The sequence below is a fragment of the Electrona antarctica genome (assembly GCF_951216825.1).
Source record: "Electrona antarctica genome assembly, chromosome: 13".
Lineage (NCBI taxonomy): Eukaryota > Metazoa > Chordata > Actinopteri > Myctophiformes > Myctophidae > Electrona > Electrona antarctica.
The window spans coordinates 7,532,097-7,546,918 of record NC_136794.1 but is presented as its reverse complement, the minus strand read 5'-3'; the positions used below and the strand labels follow the sequence as shown (position 1 = coordinate 7,546,918).

The following is a 14,822-nucleotide window of genomic DNA, read 5'->3' as shown; positions in this document are numbered from 1 at the left end:
CAACTCCTCTGCGGGTATCTGTCCAATCAGCGGGAGTTGTGCTGAAACTTCCTGCCGTAATTGGACGGAGATAGAAAGGCGTGTGCATGCTTGGCACAGGGTAAACACTCGCACAGGGTGGAGAGTAGAGTTGATGGAGTGAGTGAGCGCTGCAGTCAGAAGATTTGAGGACCGTCAGTGTGTCTTCATTTTCATCCTCTCTTCAAGGCATTAATAGGGTACCAACAAGCCCGAGACCTCCGTATTATCTTGGCGAGGACAAAAGAGAAGATTATTTTCAATTCACATGTGCAAGCCTGTGGATTATTAACCAGCCGCTGCAGAGTTCACGGGCCCACAAACTTTTGATGGCTTTTATTTCTTCACATGCTGTGGAAGTAAGGGAGATCTATAGCTTATTATTTTTTCAAGACTTTTCAATGAACATAAGTTTATTATAGCTTCGTAATTTCATGTGCACTTTATGGAGTAGGCACATGGCAGAACTTCTACGTTTTTTTATATATATAGCACAATTTGTATAGCCCAGTGAACCCAATGGAATAGAAACAAAAAAAAGAGTAGCCTATTCAAATCAATCAAAAAAGAGATCATCATCAAACATCAAGAATACATGGTTTGGGGTATGGCAACGGCCACCTCGAGCCCATATTTAACCAACAACAGGATTTTATCGACCGGCTCCATCATCCACTCTGACCGAGGAGGGAGCATTGGCATGCAGCCTGGCAGCACCGCTGTGACAACGGTGTCCGGCGGTGGCTACAGGGGAGACCCCAGCTCCATAAAGATGGTGCAGAGTACGAGTGACTTCATGCAGGGGGCCATGCAGGCGGCGGCGAGCAACGGGGGGCACAACATGCTGAGCCATGCCCACCAGTGGGTGACATCGCTGCCCCACGCGGCCGCCGCGGCAGCCGCGGCCGCCGTGGCCGCCGCCGCCGAGGCCAGCAGCTCTCCGTGGTCCTCCTCCGGCTCCCAGCAGCAGGACGCGAAGAGAGGCGCGGGGAGGGATCAGGCTCTCCACCCGGGCTCCGCTGCTCTGCAGCACCACAGGTCTCCTCATCTGGGATCCGTGCACCAGACACACCTGGGGAGTTGGGGCGGCGAGGCGGGACAGCAGCAGCAGCAGCAGCAACAGCAGCCTCTCATCTACTCCCAGCCGGGTGGCTTCACGCTCAACGGGATGCTCGGCGCTTCTTCCCAGGGTGGACAGAGCCTGATGCACCCGGCGCTGCAGGTGGCGGCGCGCGGCGGGGAATCCCCGGATCTCGACCCCCACCACGGGGGCCACCACCACCATCACCACCACCACCACCATCACAACAACAACAACAACAACAATAACAACGACAACGCGCATCACCACCACCAGCACCACCACGGCAATGACCCGCACTCCGACGAGGACCAGCCGACATCGGACGACCTGGAGCTTTTCGCCAAGCAGTTCAAACAGCGACGGATCAAGCTGGGTTTCACCCAGGCGGACGTGGGCTTGGCGCTGGGCACGCTGTACGGCAACGTCTTCTCGCAGACCACCATATGCAGGTTCGAGGCGCTCCAGTTGAGCTTCAAGAACATGTGCAAGCTGAAGCCCTTGCTGAACAAGTGGCTGGAGGAGGCCGACTCGACGACGGGGAGCCCGACCAGCATCGACAAGATCGCCGCGCAGGGCAGGAAGAGGAAAAAGCGCACCTCCATCGAGGTGAGCGTCAAGGGCGCGCTGGAGAGCCACTTTCTGAAGAGCCCCAAGCCCGCCGCGCTGGAGATCACCTCCCTGGCGGACTCCCTGCAGCTGGAGAAGGAGGTGGTGCGCGTGTGGTTCTGCAACCGCAGGCAGAAGGAGAAGAGAATGACGCCGCCGGGACTTCCACACACGCCGGACAACGACGCGTATTCACAGGTTGGCAACATGAGCTCTGATTCACCGTCGCCGATAGACTGCAAAAGAATGTACAGCGAGACGTGAAATGAACACATATACCATGGATATACAAACTATAGCCTTATATGAAGGCTAACTTGAAATGTACAAAATAAAAAAGGCATTTAATTTGGACGATATTTCAAATGCACATTTCCTTGATTAATTTGTTTGTTAAATATTAATTAAGGCTATAAAATTGTTAAACCCATCCAAGAACACGAACAAGTCCTATAGTTTGGTCTTAAAACATGTCAAGCAGTGTGTATATTTCTTCCAGTGATAAAAGCCAAAAGGCCTATTATACCTTTTTCAGGTATTTTTCTGCACTATAAATCAGCCAACAACTTTTGACAGAAATTAGTAAGTTGGAGCTGGCCTGGCAATAGGTTTAAGTTTATCACAAATTCACCAAAGGACATTTATGGACTCGTAAAAAAAGAGGGAAAAAATAAAATTGGGTGTGAAGATATAGAAATGGACTTATACACCTCTGCAATGTTTCATAAAAGTTCCCAAGTGATATGCTGCAGTGTTTATTTTCTCATAATAACAACAGAAGTGGATGGAATTTGCTTCTTTTTTTTGACAAGCAATAATTTATATTCCTTCAAACATGTGTTGTCTCCCCTTTGTGTCAATGGCGTTTTAATTCTGATCATGTTAGTACCTAATCAATTATTTATGTCAGTATGTTAAGTTCAATACAATGTATACAACAGGCCTATGTTTTGTTCTTGATAGGATGTTTGAGTTTGAGTGAGCACACATTAAGTACCCATTGACTACCCTCAAGTTTGTGTATATCAGTAAGCCTATACTTTGTATTTTGGTGTGACGATTCAGACTTATTTATTTTACCCGCACTTGTGTTTATTTTCATGGATATATATAGGCAAACTATTTAATAAATTTTCATACAAAAAATTGTGCTATAGCTTTGTGAGAGAACGCACACACACGCGAGCGCACACACACACACACACACACACACACACACACACACACACACACACACACCATTGTTTAAAGCCCATATAGCCTACCGTATATATGGGCTATATTCTTTTTTACTATATTCTTTGCAGTCGAAAGTTCAAAACAAACTATTTCAATGCCTACTTGTTGTTCATGCATATTGCCAAAAAAAACTATAGACCAGACCTTATGTATTTGGTCAAAATATCCCTAAAGCCATTGAAAAGAAGAACAGTATATATGCCTATACTTCAGGCATCTGATGGAGGGACATTTACAACTGAAATGTGTTGTGGAATCATATAGCCTGCTGACCATGTAAAAACAGAAACCACCTTAAACCCCTCTAGTTGCTAAAAACATCATGCAGGTCTGACTTGGGAGGTATACCTTGAAAATAGTGGTAGGATTGTGAGGATCAGTTCATCCTCTGGCAGGCCCATACGGAACTGCTCCTGTGGAACACGGCCAAAAGAGGTCGGCTACTCCAGCTGGCAGTTCACCTCCACAGCGGTTGCCAAGGTGACAGCGAGATGGAGTGGCAGGAGGGGGTGAATTGGGAGAGGATCTATTGCCACAGATGATGAGTTTGGCAGATTGGCAAGAAGAAACGGAGCACTCATGGGCCCACAAAGACCACACAGTAAGAATCTGAAGTGTTACCTCTGAGAGTGTCACAATTTCCGCATACGGTCGGGACCCTTATCGGTCCATATTCTGCTGTGCACTCAATCAGCTGCGTGTGTGTGTGTGTGTGTGTGTGTGTGTGTGTGTTAGGGCTTTCACTTCTAGTGATTTTTACTACTTGACTAGTTGCCTAGTTTACTAGTCGACTAGTTAACTACCTTTTTACTGTTTTTTCCCCCCATAATATTTGTACATTTAAAAACAGTGTACATTAACCTAGCATTCTAGCTGATCTTTTTTCTTTCTTTCTTATCAACTAGTCAACTAGTACCAGCAAGGTCAACTAGTGGATTTACTAGTTGACTACTTGAATAGTCGACTAGTTGCTTAAAGCCCTATAGTGTGTGTGTGTGTGTGTGTGTGTGTGTGTGTGTGTGTGTGTGTGTGTGTGTGTGTGTGTGTGTGTGTGTGTGTGTGTGTGTGTGTGTGTGTGTGTGTGTGTGTGTGTATCTGTGTCTGTGTTACCATATACATCCCATATCCTGTTGATAATGCAGTAAAGGAAAAAGGGGAAAAATATGGACACCGTGTAGCCTCCTACATAACAAGCTGAGGTAAACTTGAAGGGAGGTGAAGGATCAGTTGTTACAGTCTAGCTGCCATGTGACGACGACGACGAGAGAGAACACAGAGGAAATTCGACCAAGCCTGTCGGGTTAATAAATGACCTGAGATCAGATTCTAAAACATCCTGACAGTTTTCTGAAAAAGCTATGTCGTTCTTCGATTTTTCAAAAATAGCAGACCTACAAGCTCGTAGCGCGCCACTCGGTGGCGCGCTATGAGCTTGTAGATCTGCTATTTTTCAATAGCTAGAGCATAACATAATGCTAACACCAAAAAGGGTTCCCGCCCAAAACGGGTTAATAAATGACCTTCCTGCAAGTTGCATTGCTAAATACAGTTCACGCATGAGCTCTATCTATAGTAGCAAGCGGATAGAGTTTTGAAACTCACAGATTGGCATAATGCCATGTGGAAACAATCACCCCCCCACCCCCCCCCCCCCCCCCCCCTCCCACACCCCCTGAAACTGGCATTTCTAGAAGTGCGCAGCCAGGTGGAGACTATACTGAGTAACCTGTGGATTAGAGTAGAGGTGACTGGTCGGTTTGTCTACCCTATACTGTTGGGTATAAAGGCAGTGGTTCTCAACCTGCGGCTCGGGTCCCATGATGCCAGTGAAATGATCAATTTAAGGACGTTCAAGACCTTTTTAATACCTAAGAAAAAAAGAAAAGGACCATTACTGCGTCAAATGTAATCAACAGACTATAGGTGAACATTGGCCAAATTGTCCTGAAAGAAAATAGCAGATCTACAACGTGAGGTGTTGTGAGCTTGTATAGATCTGCTGTTTTCACAATATTTATCTGTGGAAAACGAGTCAAACTAAATTGAAGGCCTCAACTCCTATACATTCCAAGTGCTTATCAGGGTGGGGGTCCCTATAGTTCAAATATGAATATTTTGACTTTTGAGGGGCCACGGCCTGAAAAGGAAGCATTACTTTAGCCTAAGGCTAAATCACACACAGCGATAGAAAACAACGGCCTCAACAAACTTTTTTATTTTGTTGGTGATTTATATATGCACGTATGTGTGCTCGCACAAAATGTACCCTTTCTTGGAACTGCAATATATATACGGAAACACAAAAAATGGTGTGTGTGTGTGTGAGTGTGTGTGTGTGTGTGTGTGTGTGTGTGTGTGTGTGTGTGTGTGTGTGTTCGCGCGTGCGTGCGGCCGTGTGCACGCTTTCATATGCATATATTATGTACCTCTCTTGGCTGAATATTGGCAGGATTCAGAGGAAAACCCGGGCCTCCTGGTTATAAATAGCAGTGTAACTGCCGAGACATGAATGACTTGATTGAGTGGACTCTGCAGGTATACAGCAGTCACTCCAGGTCAGCTCTCACTGACCAGTGAACACCATGCATCCGTCTTACTTTTAAACTCTCAATTTGCTGAGGATATAACTGTACATATAATGGGCTCCATTTTCGTCACCGCTAAAACCCTTATCCCTAAACTTCTTTGCCTTTTTTTTCTTTTTTTTTTTTTACTATTTTGAAAAACATTTTTAAATAGTTCAACTAGACACGTTGAGCTTGTAGACTGGCCATTTTAACTATTTGAAAATGTTTAGCAAAATAGTAAAAATCACACCCGTGTGAACTGAGTGGTGCAAGGTCTTATAGCCTGATCAGCTGTGGTCTGACGTAATGTCAGTGACCATAGTAACCATGCTCGTTTTTTTGGTACGAACAAACACGGGTACACGGGTACACAGGTACAAAGCCAGTTGTTGGAGTGGTTTGCACCACTCAAAAAAAAGGCAAAGAAGTTTAGGGATAAGGGGTTTAGCGGTGACGAAAATGGAGCCCTACAATCCAGAGTGTTAATATAACTCTGAGAGTGTACAAAATGCAAATAGACCTGTAAGGGTCCATTTGGTTACAACACTCTCAGAGTTACGAATGAATAAATTAGGAGGATAGATGGAGGAAAAATTAAGAGGATTTACATTAGGCTCATGGCTCATGCTATAACTTGCTGTCGCCGCTTTTCAAAAGAAAATATTAAATTAAATGTTTCAAATATTTCAAAAAAATATATTCAAACATTTTCAAAAAGCTGTGCAATGAACAGCATGTAATAATTACATTTTGGTATACAATTTTGGTATGAAAAATGAAAAGAAAACGTAAAACACATTTTTGGAAAAAAAATTAAGATTCTTTGGGGATGTCGGACAATATAACTCTGAGGTGGAAAGGCATGCCATAGTTCAGTGTAATCAGATCATGGTCAGCTCTAGCCGAGGAATATGTTGTAGGCCATCCATCGGCCCATAACATATTCCCCTAGAGAGCTCCAAAGGTGCGTGTTCTTCTGATGAAACTGAGGCGAAACCTAAGCCTTTTGGATTGTAATGTGATCCCCTCGAATCTTAGCGACATAAAGGGAGATAAGAGTGGAATTAAAGGATAAGAGAAGCCCCCCTTTTAAGGTTTCTGTCATCAGACATATACGTTGGCTGTCTTCTCTGAATATCAATGCTTGGATCTGTACTTGCAGAAGATGGTGCATTTGTTTTTTTCCACCAGAGAACTAAAACAAATCCGACCAAACAATAGAAAACGATATAAGACTATAGATTCACGTGAAAGCACTTTTCCTGCAATGTTATCTTTAGCATTGAGTGTTATTGCTTTGCATTGCTGAAATAGGGGATGTTATTTACCATAATTACCTCTGCCAATAACAGCTGCATGTGTAATTGCTCATAATTGCTCTTAGAACCTCGTTCAAGAACTACTTTGCACAACATAATTATTGCACGGTAATCCCTTGCTAAATTGTCAATGCCTGTGTATCAGAGTGTCTCAAAACGACATATACTGAACAGTGGACACAGTAAAATCCTGAGTGTTATTTTTTACTATATGTGACCAAGTTAGCCTAAATGATCGCTCAGGAGTTTTCTGTACCCACATAGTATACACACACTGTTTGGTGTTAATTATTGTCACACTGTGGAGGTTGGTTTATCACCAACGTCTAACACTGATTAACACATGCCTTTCTCAGTGTTAATCTGAGCGCATGAGATCCTCTATAGCTCTGTGGAGTCTGAGCAAGTGGCATGCATTACCATATGAAATATTATAACAACACATCTTACATTATAAGGATTGGTACTGTGTGTGTGTGTGTGTGTGTGTGTGTGTGTCCACATTTGTGTGTGCACAAACATTAAGGAAAATTTTTACCTTGTATATTGATAAAAAAGAAGACAACCTTGTGTGTGTGTGTGTGTTCGCGTGCGTGTGTGTGTGCGCGCCTCCAAAAAGCACAAAAAACATATTTTCAACGTGTTTTTAAAACAAAAGTGAGATCAATCTTGTGTGTGTTTGTCTCTCTGACCCAACAATAATGTTGCCAATGGGGCTTTCTAAAACTTTGTCAAGCTTCTCCTACATGTAGTGCTGAAAATGTCCTATGGATTTTCCTTATATGTTTGATCTTCTGGTGAATGATGGAGCACCAAACTCTCCCCATCAGGAAGAAATTAAAGCCAACATCTGTGGAATAATGGACAGGGAAATGATTTTTTTCACAGCAAGCTTGTTGTGTGGGTGTGGGTGCCACTGAACGTGACCAGCATGCATGTGCCAGACCGGTGGAGTGGAACTCGTTTGATGGCTACGTTCGACACATGGGCATGATGCCAATTTAGACAAGCATGCCCACGAAACGAATCTCGCCCTGCATGCTAAGTGTGTGTGTGTGTGTGTGTGTGTGTGTGTGTGTGTGTTTGTGTGTGGTATGTGTGTGTGAGTGTGTGTGTGTGTGTGTGTGACTGTGTGTGTGTGTGTGACTGTGTGTGTGTGTGTGTGTGTGTGTCTGCGCGTGTGTGTGTGTCTGCGCGTGTGTGTGTTTGCGTGTGTGTGTGACTCTGTGTGACTGTGTGTGTGTGTGTGTGTGTGTGTGACTGTGTGTGTGTGTGTGTGTCTGTGCGCGTGTGTGTGCGTGCACGTGTGCATGTGCGTGCGCGTGCGTGTACTGTGTATGGAGAAGTGAAAGTGAAAGAGAACACCAGCTTTCCTATAACCAAATGTAATTTACAATTGAATTTATCTGCGGAAAATCTGTCTCTGTAGTACATTTTTTGCAGTCTAAACATTCCAGGGCTTGTGTAGCCCATCCTCATCAAAAATAAATTCACTTTATAGCCAATACAATAGCTATAATGTGAAATTCCATTGAATTGTTAAATGTATGAATATGAAAAACTAACTTTGTTAGGTTTATAATGTAGAATCAAAGGACAGACATGGGTATTAAATAATTCCTCTGGGCCTCAAATGGACTGCCCTTCGGATATAAAGTACAATGCTGCCATCTCCTGGATCAAGTTGTTAATACATTTCACATAGTCATAACAAATAAATAAAGAATAATACATTTGTCCAAGCATGACAGAAAAGAAGAAAATATTTGTATTCAATGATTAAAAATGATTTAAAAGTACCAGAAACATTATCATCACCATTTCAGCAAAGGATATTCTAATTGAATTTCCCTGCAAATTGAGTTGGCAAACCTGGAAACCTGGGTGGCAGAAAAAAACGGACTATTCCCTATTCAACTTAAACGTATCACAAAATAATTGCATTCATCATTGATGAAGTCGGACTCATTCATTGTATAAGTTAAATTCATCATTAGATTATACTCTCTGTATCACAAAACTAAATATAAAACTTAATGCAAGCATTACATGACAATTTTACTCAAAGTGACGCTGTGACCTGCATGTGGTTTGTGAGGCAGGAATCCGTTCTCCATGCTGGTTTACAAGGCTAATTCTTGTTCCTGGCATGTTCACTACATTCATAAATCAAACAGGCCCACACAATTAATAATGATTGCCAATCATTATTGATTGGTCCTTATCTAAAGCATGTGGATGTATAGCTTTGTGATTTGTGGAAGACTTACAGAAAGTGGTGGCGGTGGGCGGCTGTAAAAAATGTGCATGGGTGGAGAGGGGGGGGGGGGGGGGGGGTTAAAGCAAGGTTCAGATTGTTCATAAAATATAGAAGTTTGTTTAAATTATAATTATTCCGCAAAGGAGGATCAACTGAAGCAGTACTGCACCTTTAAATCAGGGAACAACAGCCTCTCTTCTCGCTCGCGCGTCAGCATCAGAAGAGCCACACATGATGGCAAATGGCAATCGATAGGCAATGGATGGTGGCGGTCTGACTCTGGCGGACAAGTGGCGGACGCACCGTGGCTCGACTATCACCGCTGGACAGTCTGGACTGCACATAGACATGACGTGATGTGATGCGAGCCTCACACCGAGCTGAACCGCTGCCTGCATCATCAAGGTAAACTACAACTAGTGGTCTACAACTACAAGTTGTTGTTCAATTTCAATAATCATTTTTATAATATAAAATCGCTGATTGTTCGAATATAATCTTTCTTTACACCTTTGCAATACACGGATCCATCATAAGCATGTGAAATCTGAATGCAATGAATTGAGTATAGGCTATACGTGCAGAGAAATGGGAAAGAGCGCGCGAGACAGAAGGCCAGGCAGGCAGGTAGGTCTGACAGTTGTGTGGGCACCGTATATATATATATGAATTTTACATTTAATGTATGATATTCTATCAGTTAAATACAATAATTTATCATAATATATCGGACTATTAAGTATAGCATGGACTATAAAATATCAAGTATATCATACATTGATGAGACACCTATACCAATTAAGTGAGACACTTGGCTATACAGTAGTCTATGTCTGTCTGTCTGTCTGTCTGTCTGTCTGTCTGTCTGTCTGTCTGTCTGTCTGTCTCTCTCTCTTGTCAATGGCATTCAATGTTTGTGTTTACTCAAACACTCAAAGATGGCCATTCATTGTCAATGACATTCAATGTTTGTGTTAAGACAATGTTTGCGTTTACACAAACCCTCAAAGCTGGACATAGGAGGGCCTAGCGCCCCTCAATAACCAAACAAGTATAGGCCAATTGAAAAATGTAGGCTATAACTCAAATCAGTTTAATTTAATACCACACTCACAATGCATTTTCTCCATTGAATTCACCCAAATGATCAAGTAAGAAGCACATTCACATTGTAACATTATGTTTGCTTACATTACAATTCTAAATATAATCCTCCTTGCACTGTACAGTAGGCCTATACACCCATAGCCTACCATTTATTTTTGCACACTGAAGCACACCATGAGCTTAGCACGTTGTCACAGCCTGCATGTACTGTGAAAACAAGCTCCATGGGGCTCCAACAAAACAAGCTCATTATTGATTTTACATTTTTAATGACTTATTTTTTTAAATTACCACAGACAAATAAATGCTATAGCTGTTTCTCATTTCAGGTTTATTATCCTCACCATTTCTGCCATCTCTCTGTCATTTCTCCCCCCCCCCCCCCCCCCCCCCCCATTTGATTAATTTCCGACATCCGGCTCAATGTGTGCCATTCAGGGGGTGAAGAAACAAATGACCCCTATAGACACACACAGTCACATCATGTCATTGTCAACACCATGTGTGGCCCTGCACTCGTCTGGGAGCCGTCTTGTCCGGCTTATCACATGACGTGATGGTTTGATCATATACAGAAAGTAGGGTGTCACAGACATTCGCAGAGGGGGATGAGAGTGTGGGGGGTTGCTTGTTGCCATGGAACGGCTGACCTTGTTGCCATGGTAACCACCGGTAACACTTACTACGCAATAGCCTATGCAAGGTTTTGTGCAAGAATCTATAATGGCATTCAGGGCATGCGGTCGACGTCACGCCGCACTTTTATTGTACCTCTGAGGGTCGGATTCTGCCGATGCATTTCAATGGGAATGGAGCGTTTCTTTTTGCAGAATTCCTGCAAATGGCAGCAAACCAAACCGCCCTCACGCAGTATTTTCTCTTGTGTTTTTGTCGCTGCAGTATCGACATTATTGATCTTATTGTTTATTGATTTAAAACATTTTGCCGACTTTTTCCTACTAAGTCTTTAGAGGGCTGCAACTATATCGATTATTTCCTTATGGTTATTAGGGTTATTATTAATTAGGGTAATTAATTACCTTCAGGGTAATTGACCACCTCCGCTCCGCGTCAGTGGTAATCACCCTGTCGGTGATTTATACGTCAACAATGACCACCTATTCATGCATTATCCCTTGCATATTAAATGATCAATTACCAATTATTTATAGTAATGGATTAAATTGATTAGTTTTATTAACTCATGCAGCCCTGCCTATAGAGCACATCATTCAGGTTGGGTGACCAATTCTCTTCTCTCCTCCAGGTCCTGTCTGCCATTCCAGGTTCAGGTAGAGTTGAGGGTGGAGAGAGAGAGAGAGAGAGTCTGCACATACTGTTTTTGAAACCTGAACATCTGACGCACGCACGCATTGCAAGAGGAGCAACAAAGGTGTCCTGTGATTGTGAATAAATGCTTGTAAAGATGCTTGTGATGGCGGTTGTATCAAGCAACAAGACGAAGACGGCGGTACCCAAGCATCGCATTCTACAAAGCCAACAGAAGACAGACAGGTAGGTGTGTGTGTGTGTGTGTGTGTGTGGTGCGCAGGTGCGTGCATGCGTACGTGTGTGTGTGTGTCTTAGCACTAGCATGACAGAGGTCATTTTGACCTATTTTTTTAGATTTTTAAGTTGATTATCTTTGCCCATGAAGCTTTCAGAAGTTTACCCTTCCATGACTATCATCATCCATCATCATTCCATCATCTCAGAAATCTTTGACATCCGAAACATTTTCTAAATATGAATTTAAGCACATGCTACTTCTGTCCCCTTTTTTTCTTCAGTCACGCTAGTAAGCATGCAGCACCTGCACAAATGCGTGATAAGTGTCAGTCTGTTTGTGTTCAGTGTGTATTTTGAGAATGAGTGAGTGTGAATGTTCACAGCTCAGCTGGCCAAGTCTGTTAATCATCAACCTGATTCAATTCCACTGCCAGTTAAAAGCATGGCTGTCAACATCATTGGGACCATGTTCTGCAGTACTCTAGAACAGTGCTTCTCAAACCTTTTCATGTCAAAGAACACCTGACCAAATTATTATACAAACAAATAAAATAAAATCGACAATCTCACAAGGTGCCGTGATACGTTGTGAGCTGGTAGATTTTTTAATTTGTAAACATTTTAGCAACACAAATCTTGTGTCGGCTATTTTCGAATAGATGATGTACATAAGGTTAAAGTGGTTAAACTGATTTTGAAGCTATATTATCTCATTTCGCTGGGGACCACCCGGAACTCCTCAAGGACCCCTGGGGTCCCCGGACCCCACTTTGAGAAGCACTGTTGTAGACTGTGTCTATGCTGTTAGCTGAGCCCTTCTGACTACCAAATCTATCCATTCATTGTCTTTGGAAGCCACGTCATATCATATAATGCTAAACCACCCACAATCCCAAGAGGTGTTTGGTTGTTTTACACATCGCTTGTTCTTACATTTCCGTTTCAGATATTGCCATAGATGACCACAAGGGAAGGGAAGGAGACATTGCCATAGAAATAATAATCATGATGCACGTCTGCTTTTGCACAGACATTGCATGATAATTGTTGCCATGGCATTTTGTAATGAAAGCCTGCTGGAAGACTGTGACCTCATGGAGCCAGACAATGTGGAGGAAGTGGCACAGAGTCTGCCATCAGAGCCTGGGACTCCTCTCATGCCTGTAACTCTGCGCATCACTTTGGCAGCTATAATGATCTTCATGATTACTATCGGCTTCCTGGGAAATGCCATAGTTTGTCTGATTGTTTACCAGAAGCCTGCCATGCGCTCCGCCATCAACCTCCTCCTGGCCACTTTGGCATTCTCAGACATCATGCTTTCTCTGCTCTGCATGCCCTTCACTGCCGTCACCGTCGCGACATCCGATTGGCACTTTGGGAGTGAGTTTTGCCGGGCATCAATCATGCTGTATTGGCTATTTGTCTTGGAGGGCGTGTCTATCCTCCTCATAATCAGCGTGGATCGTTTCCTCATCATCGTGCAGCGGCAGGACAAGCTGACCCCTCATAGAGCCAAACTGCTGATTGTGGCTTCGTGGGTCCTGAGTTTTTGCGTGGCTCTCCCGTCGGTAGTGGGCTGGAGGGCTGGGGCGGCGGGTATTGGGGGCGCCTGGGCCACACAGTGTGTGCTGGGATACAGTGAGTCTCTGGCCGACCGAGGTTACACGATACTGCTGGTCGTGGCTGTGTTCTTTGTGCCGTTCGGCGTCATGCTCTACTCCTACCTGTGCATACTCAACACGGTGCGTCGCAACGCCCTGCGCATCCACAACCACTCCAGCGAGCATTCCTGCCTGCCCGCCCTCAACCAAGTCAGCAAACTGGGTCTGACTGGGCTGCAGCGACCCCCTCAGGTCAACGTGGATATGAGCTTCAAGACACGGGCCTTCACCACCATCCTGATCCTTTTCATCGGGTTCTCCGTGTGCTGGCTGCCCCACACGGTGGTCAGCCTCTTGGCCGTGTTCAGCCGGGAGTTCTACTACAGCCCGGCCTTCTATCCGGTCAGCGTGGGCGCGCTGTGGCTCAGCTACCTGAAGACAGTTTTTAACCCTGTGATCTACTGCTGGAGGATCAGGAAGTTCAGGGAGGCGTGTCTGGAGTTCATGCCCAAGAGTTGCAGACTGTGTCCTAGGATGCCAGGTAGGAGCCGTCGGAGGGTGAGGCCCAGCAACATCTATGTGTGCAGTGAAACCCAATCAGCTGTGTGAAGAGGGCAGGCGATGCAGCCGAATCTCAGAGATCCAGTACACAGGAATCAGCTGTTGTTTTGTCTGCTATTACTTGCGTTTACTTGCGTTTTATATTTTCACATGAAAAGAGCAATGAAAGGATTATTTACAGCGCTCAGTTCAGGTGCAAAGGACAGTCAGGACCTTTTTTTTGCTAAAGTTTCAACTGCTCTTCATGCCATGATGACACGTTATGGTCTTTACTCTAAGAGTTACTGCCGCTCAAACATTTTACACCAGCCAAAGTCCAGTTGTTTAGATCTTTCATGACTAGATTCTAGTCTGTTCCAGCAGGACTACTTCCCTCTCCCAAGTACTCTGATCCCCCCACTTGGATCTTCAATTCATATAGGCCTAGTCTACACTCTACAGTTAAATTTCAGTTCAAGTTCAAGTACAAACTAGGAAAAGTGCCCCTCGGGGCACAGGTCTCCACCAGGCCAGGTCAGGTTGTGGCCTCCTGGTGGAGCTATAATAGGCCAATGTGAAAAGGGTGCAATTTCTTCTTACGCCTTGGATGGCAATTGGATGATTTGAGGCATTTTGTTCCAAAAATGTGTTTTGCAAAAATCCACCTGTTGGTGGTGCTATAACAGGCCAATGTGAAAAGGGTGGGATATATTCCTCAACCTAGTAGGAAAGTCAGTGAAAGATTTAACGTAAATTGCACGCTGCGTTCATGATTTGAGGCTTCAAAACGGGCCAATCCTGCAAACTTTGAAAGCCAATGTTAGCCAATTAGGATGGAATATGAAATATCGGACAGATCCGTCTTGGTTTGTTTATTAGCAGAGTTCAACCTAGTGGTATTTAGGCCACGTATTTAAAGACCTCCATGTACGTTATGTGAAGTCCACAAGATGTGGTCCGCACACAGGC

At 44.1% G+C, this 14,822-nt stretch overlaps 2 protein-coding genes across 2 annotated transcripts; both read left to right on the top strand.

Moving 5' to 3' along the window:
* Positions 1-613: 613 nt before the first annotated feature.
* Positions 614-1,972, top strand: pou3f3a (POU class 3 homeobox 3a; the record flags this gene model as incomplete). The annotated part of the gene is made up of 1 exon (XM_079518205.1): positions 614-1,972. The coding sequence occupies one exon, from the start codon at positions 614-616 to the stop codon at positions 1,970-1,972; it is 1,359 nt and encodes a 452-aa protein (XP_079374331.1).
* Positions 1,973-9,317: 7,345 nt separating this feature from the next.
* Positions 9,318-14,822, top strand: gpr45 (G protein-coupled receptor 45). The gene is made up of 3 exons (XM_079518184.1): positions 9,318-9,498; positions 11,468-11,715; positions 12,656-14,822. Exon 3 carries the CDS (start codon positions 12,747-12,749, stop codon positions 13,920-13,922), a length of 1,176 nt encoding a protein of 391 aa, XP_079374310.1. The 5' UTR covers positions 9,318-9,498; positions 11,468-11,715; positions 12,656-12,746; the 3' UTR covers positions 13,923-14,822.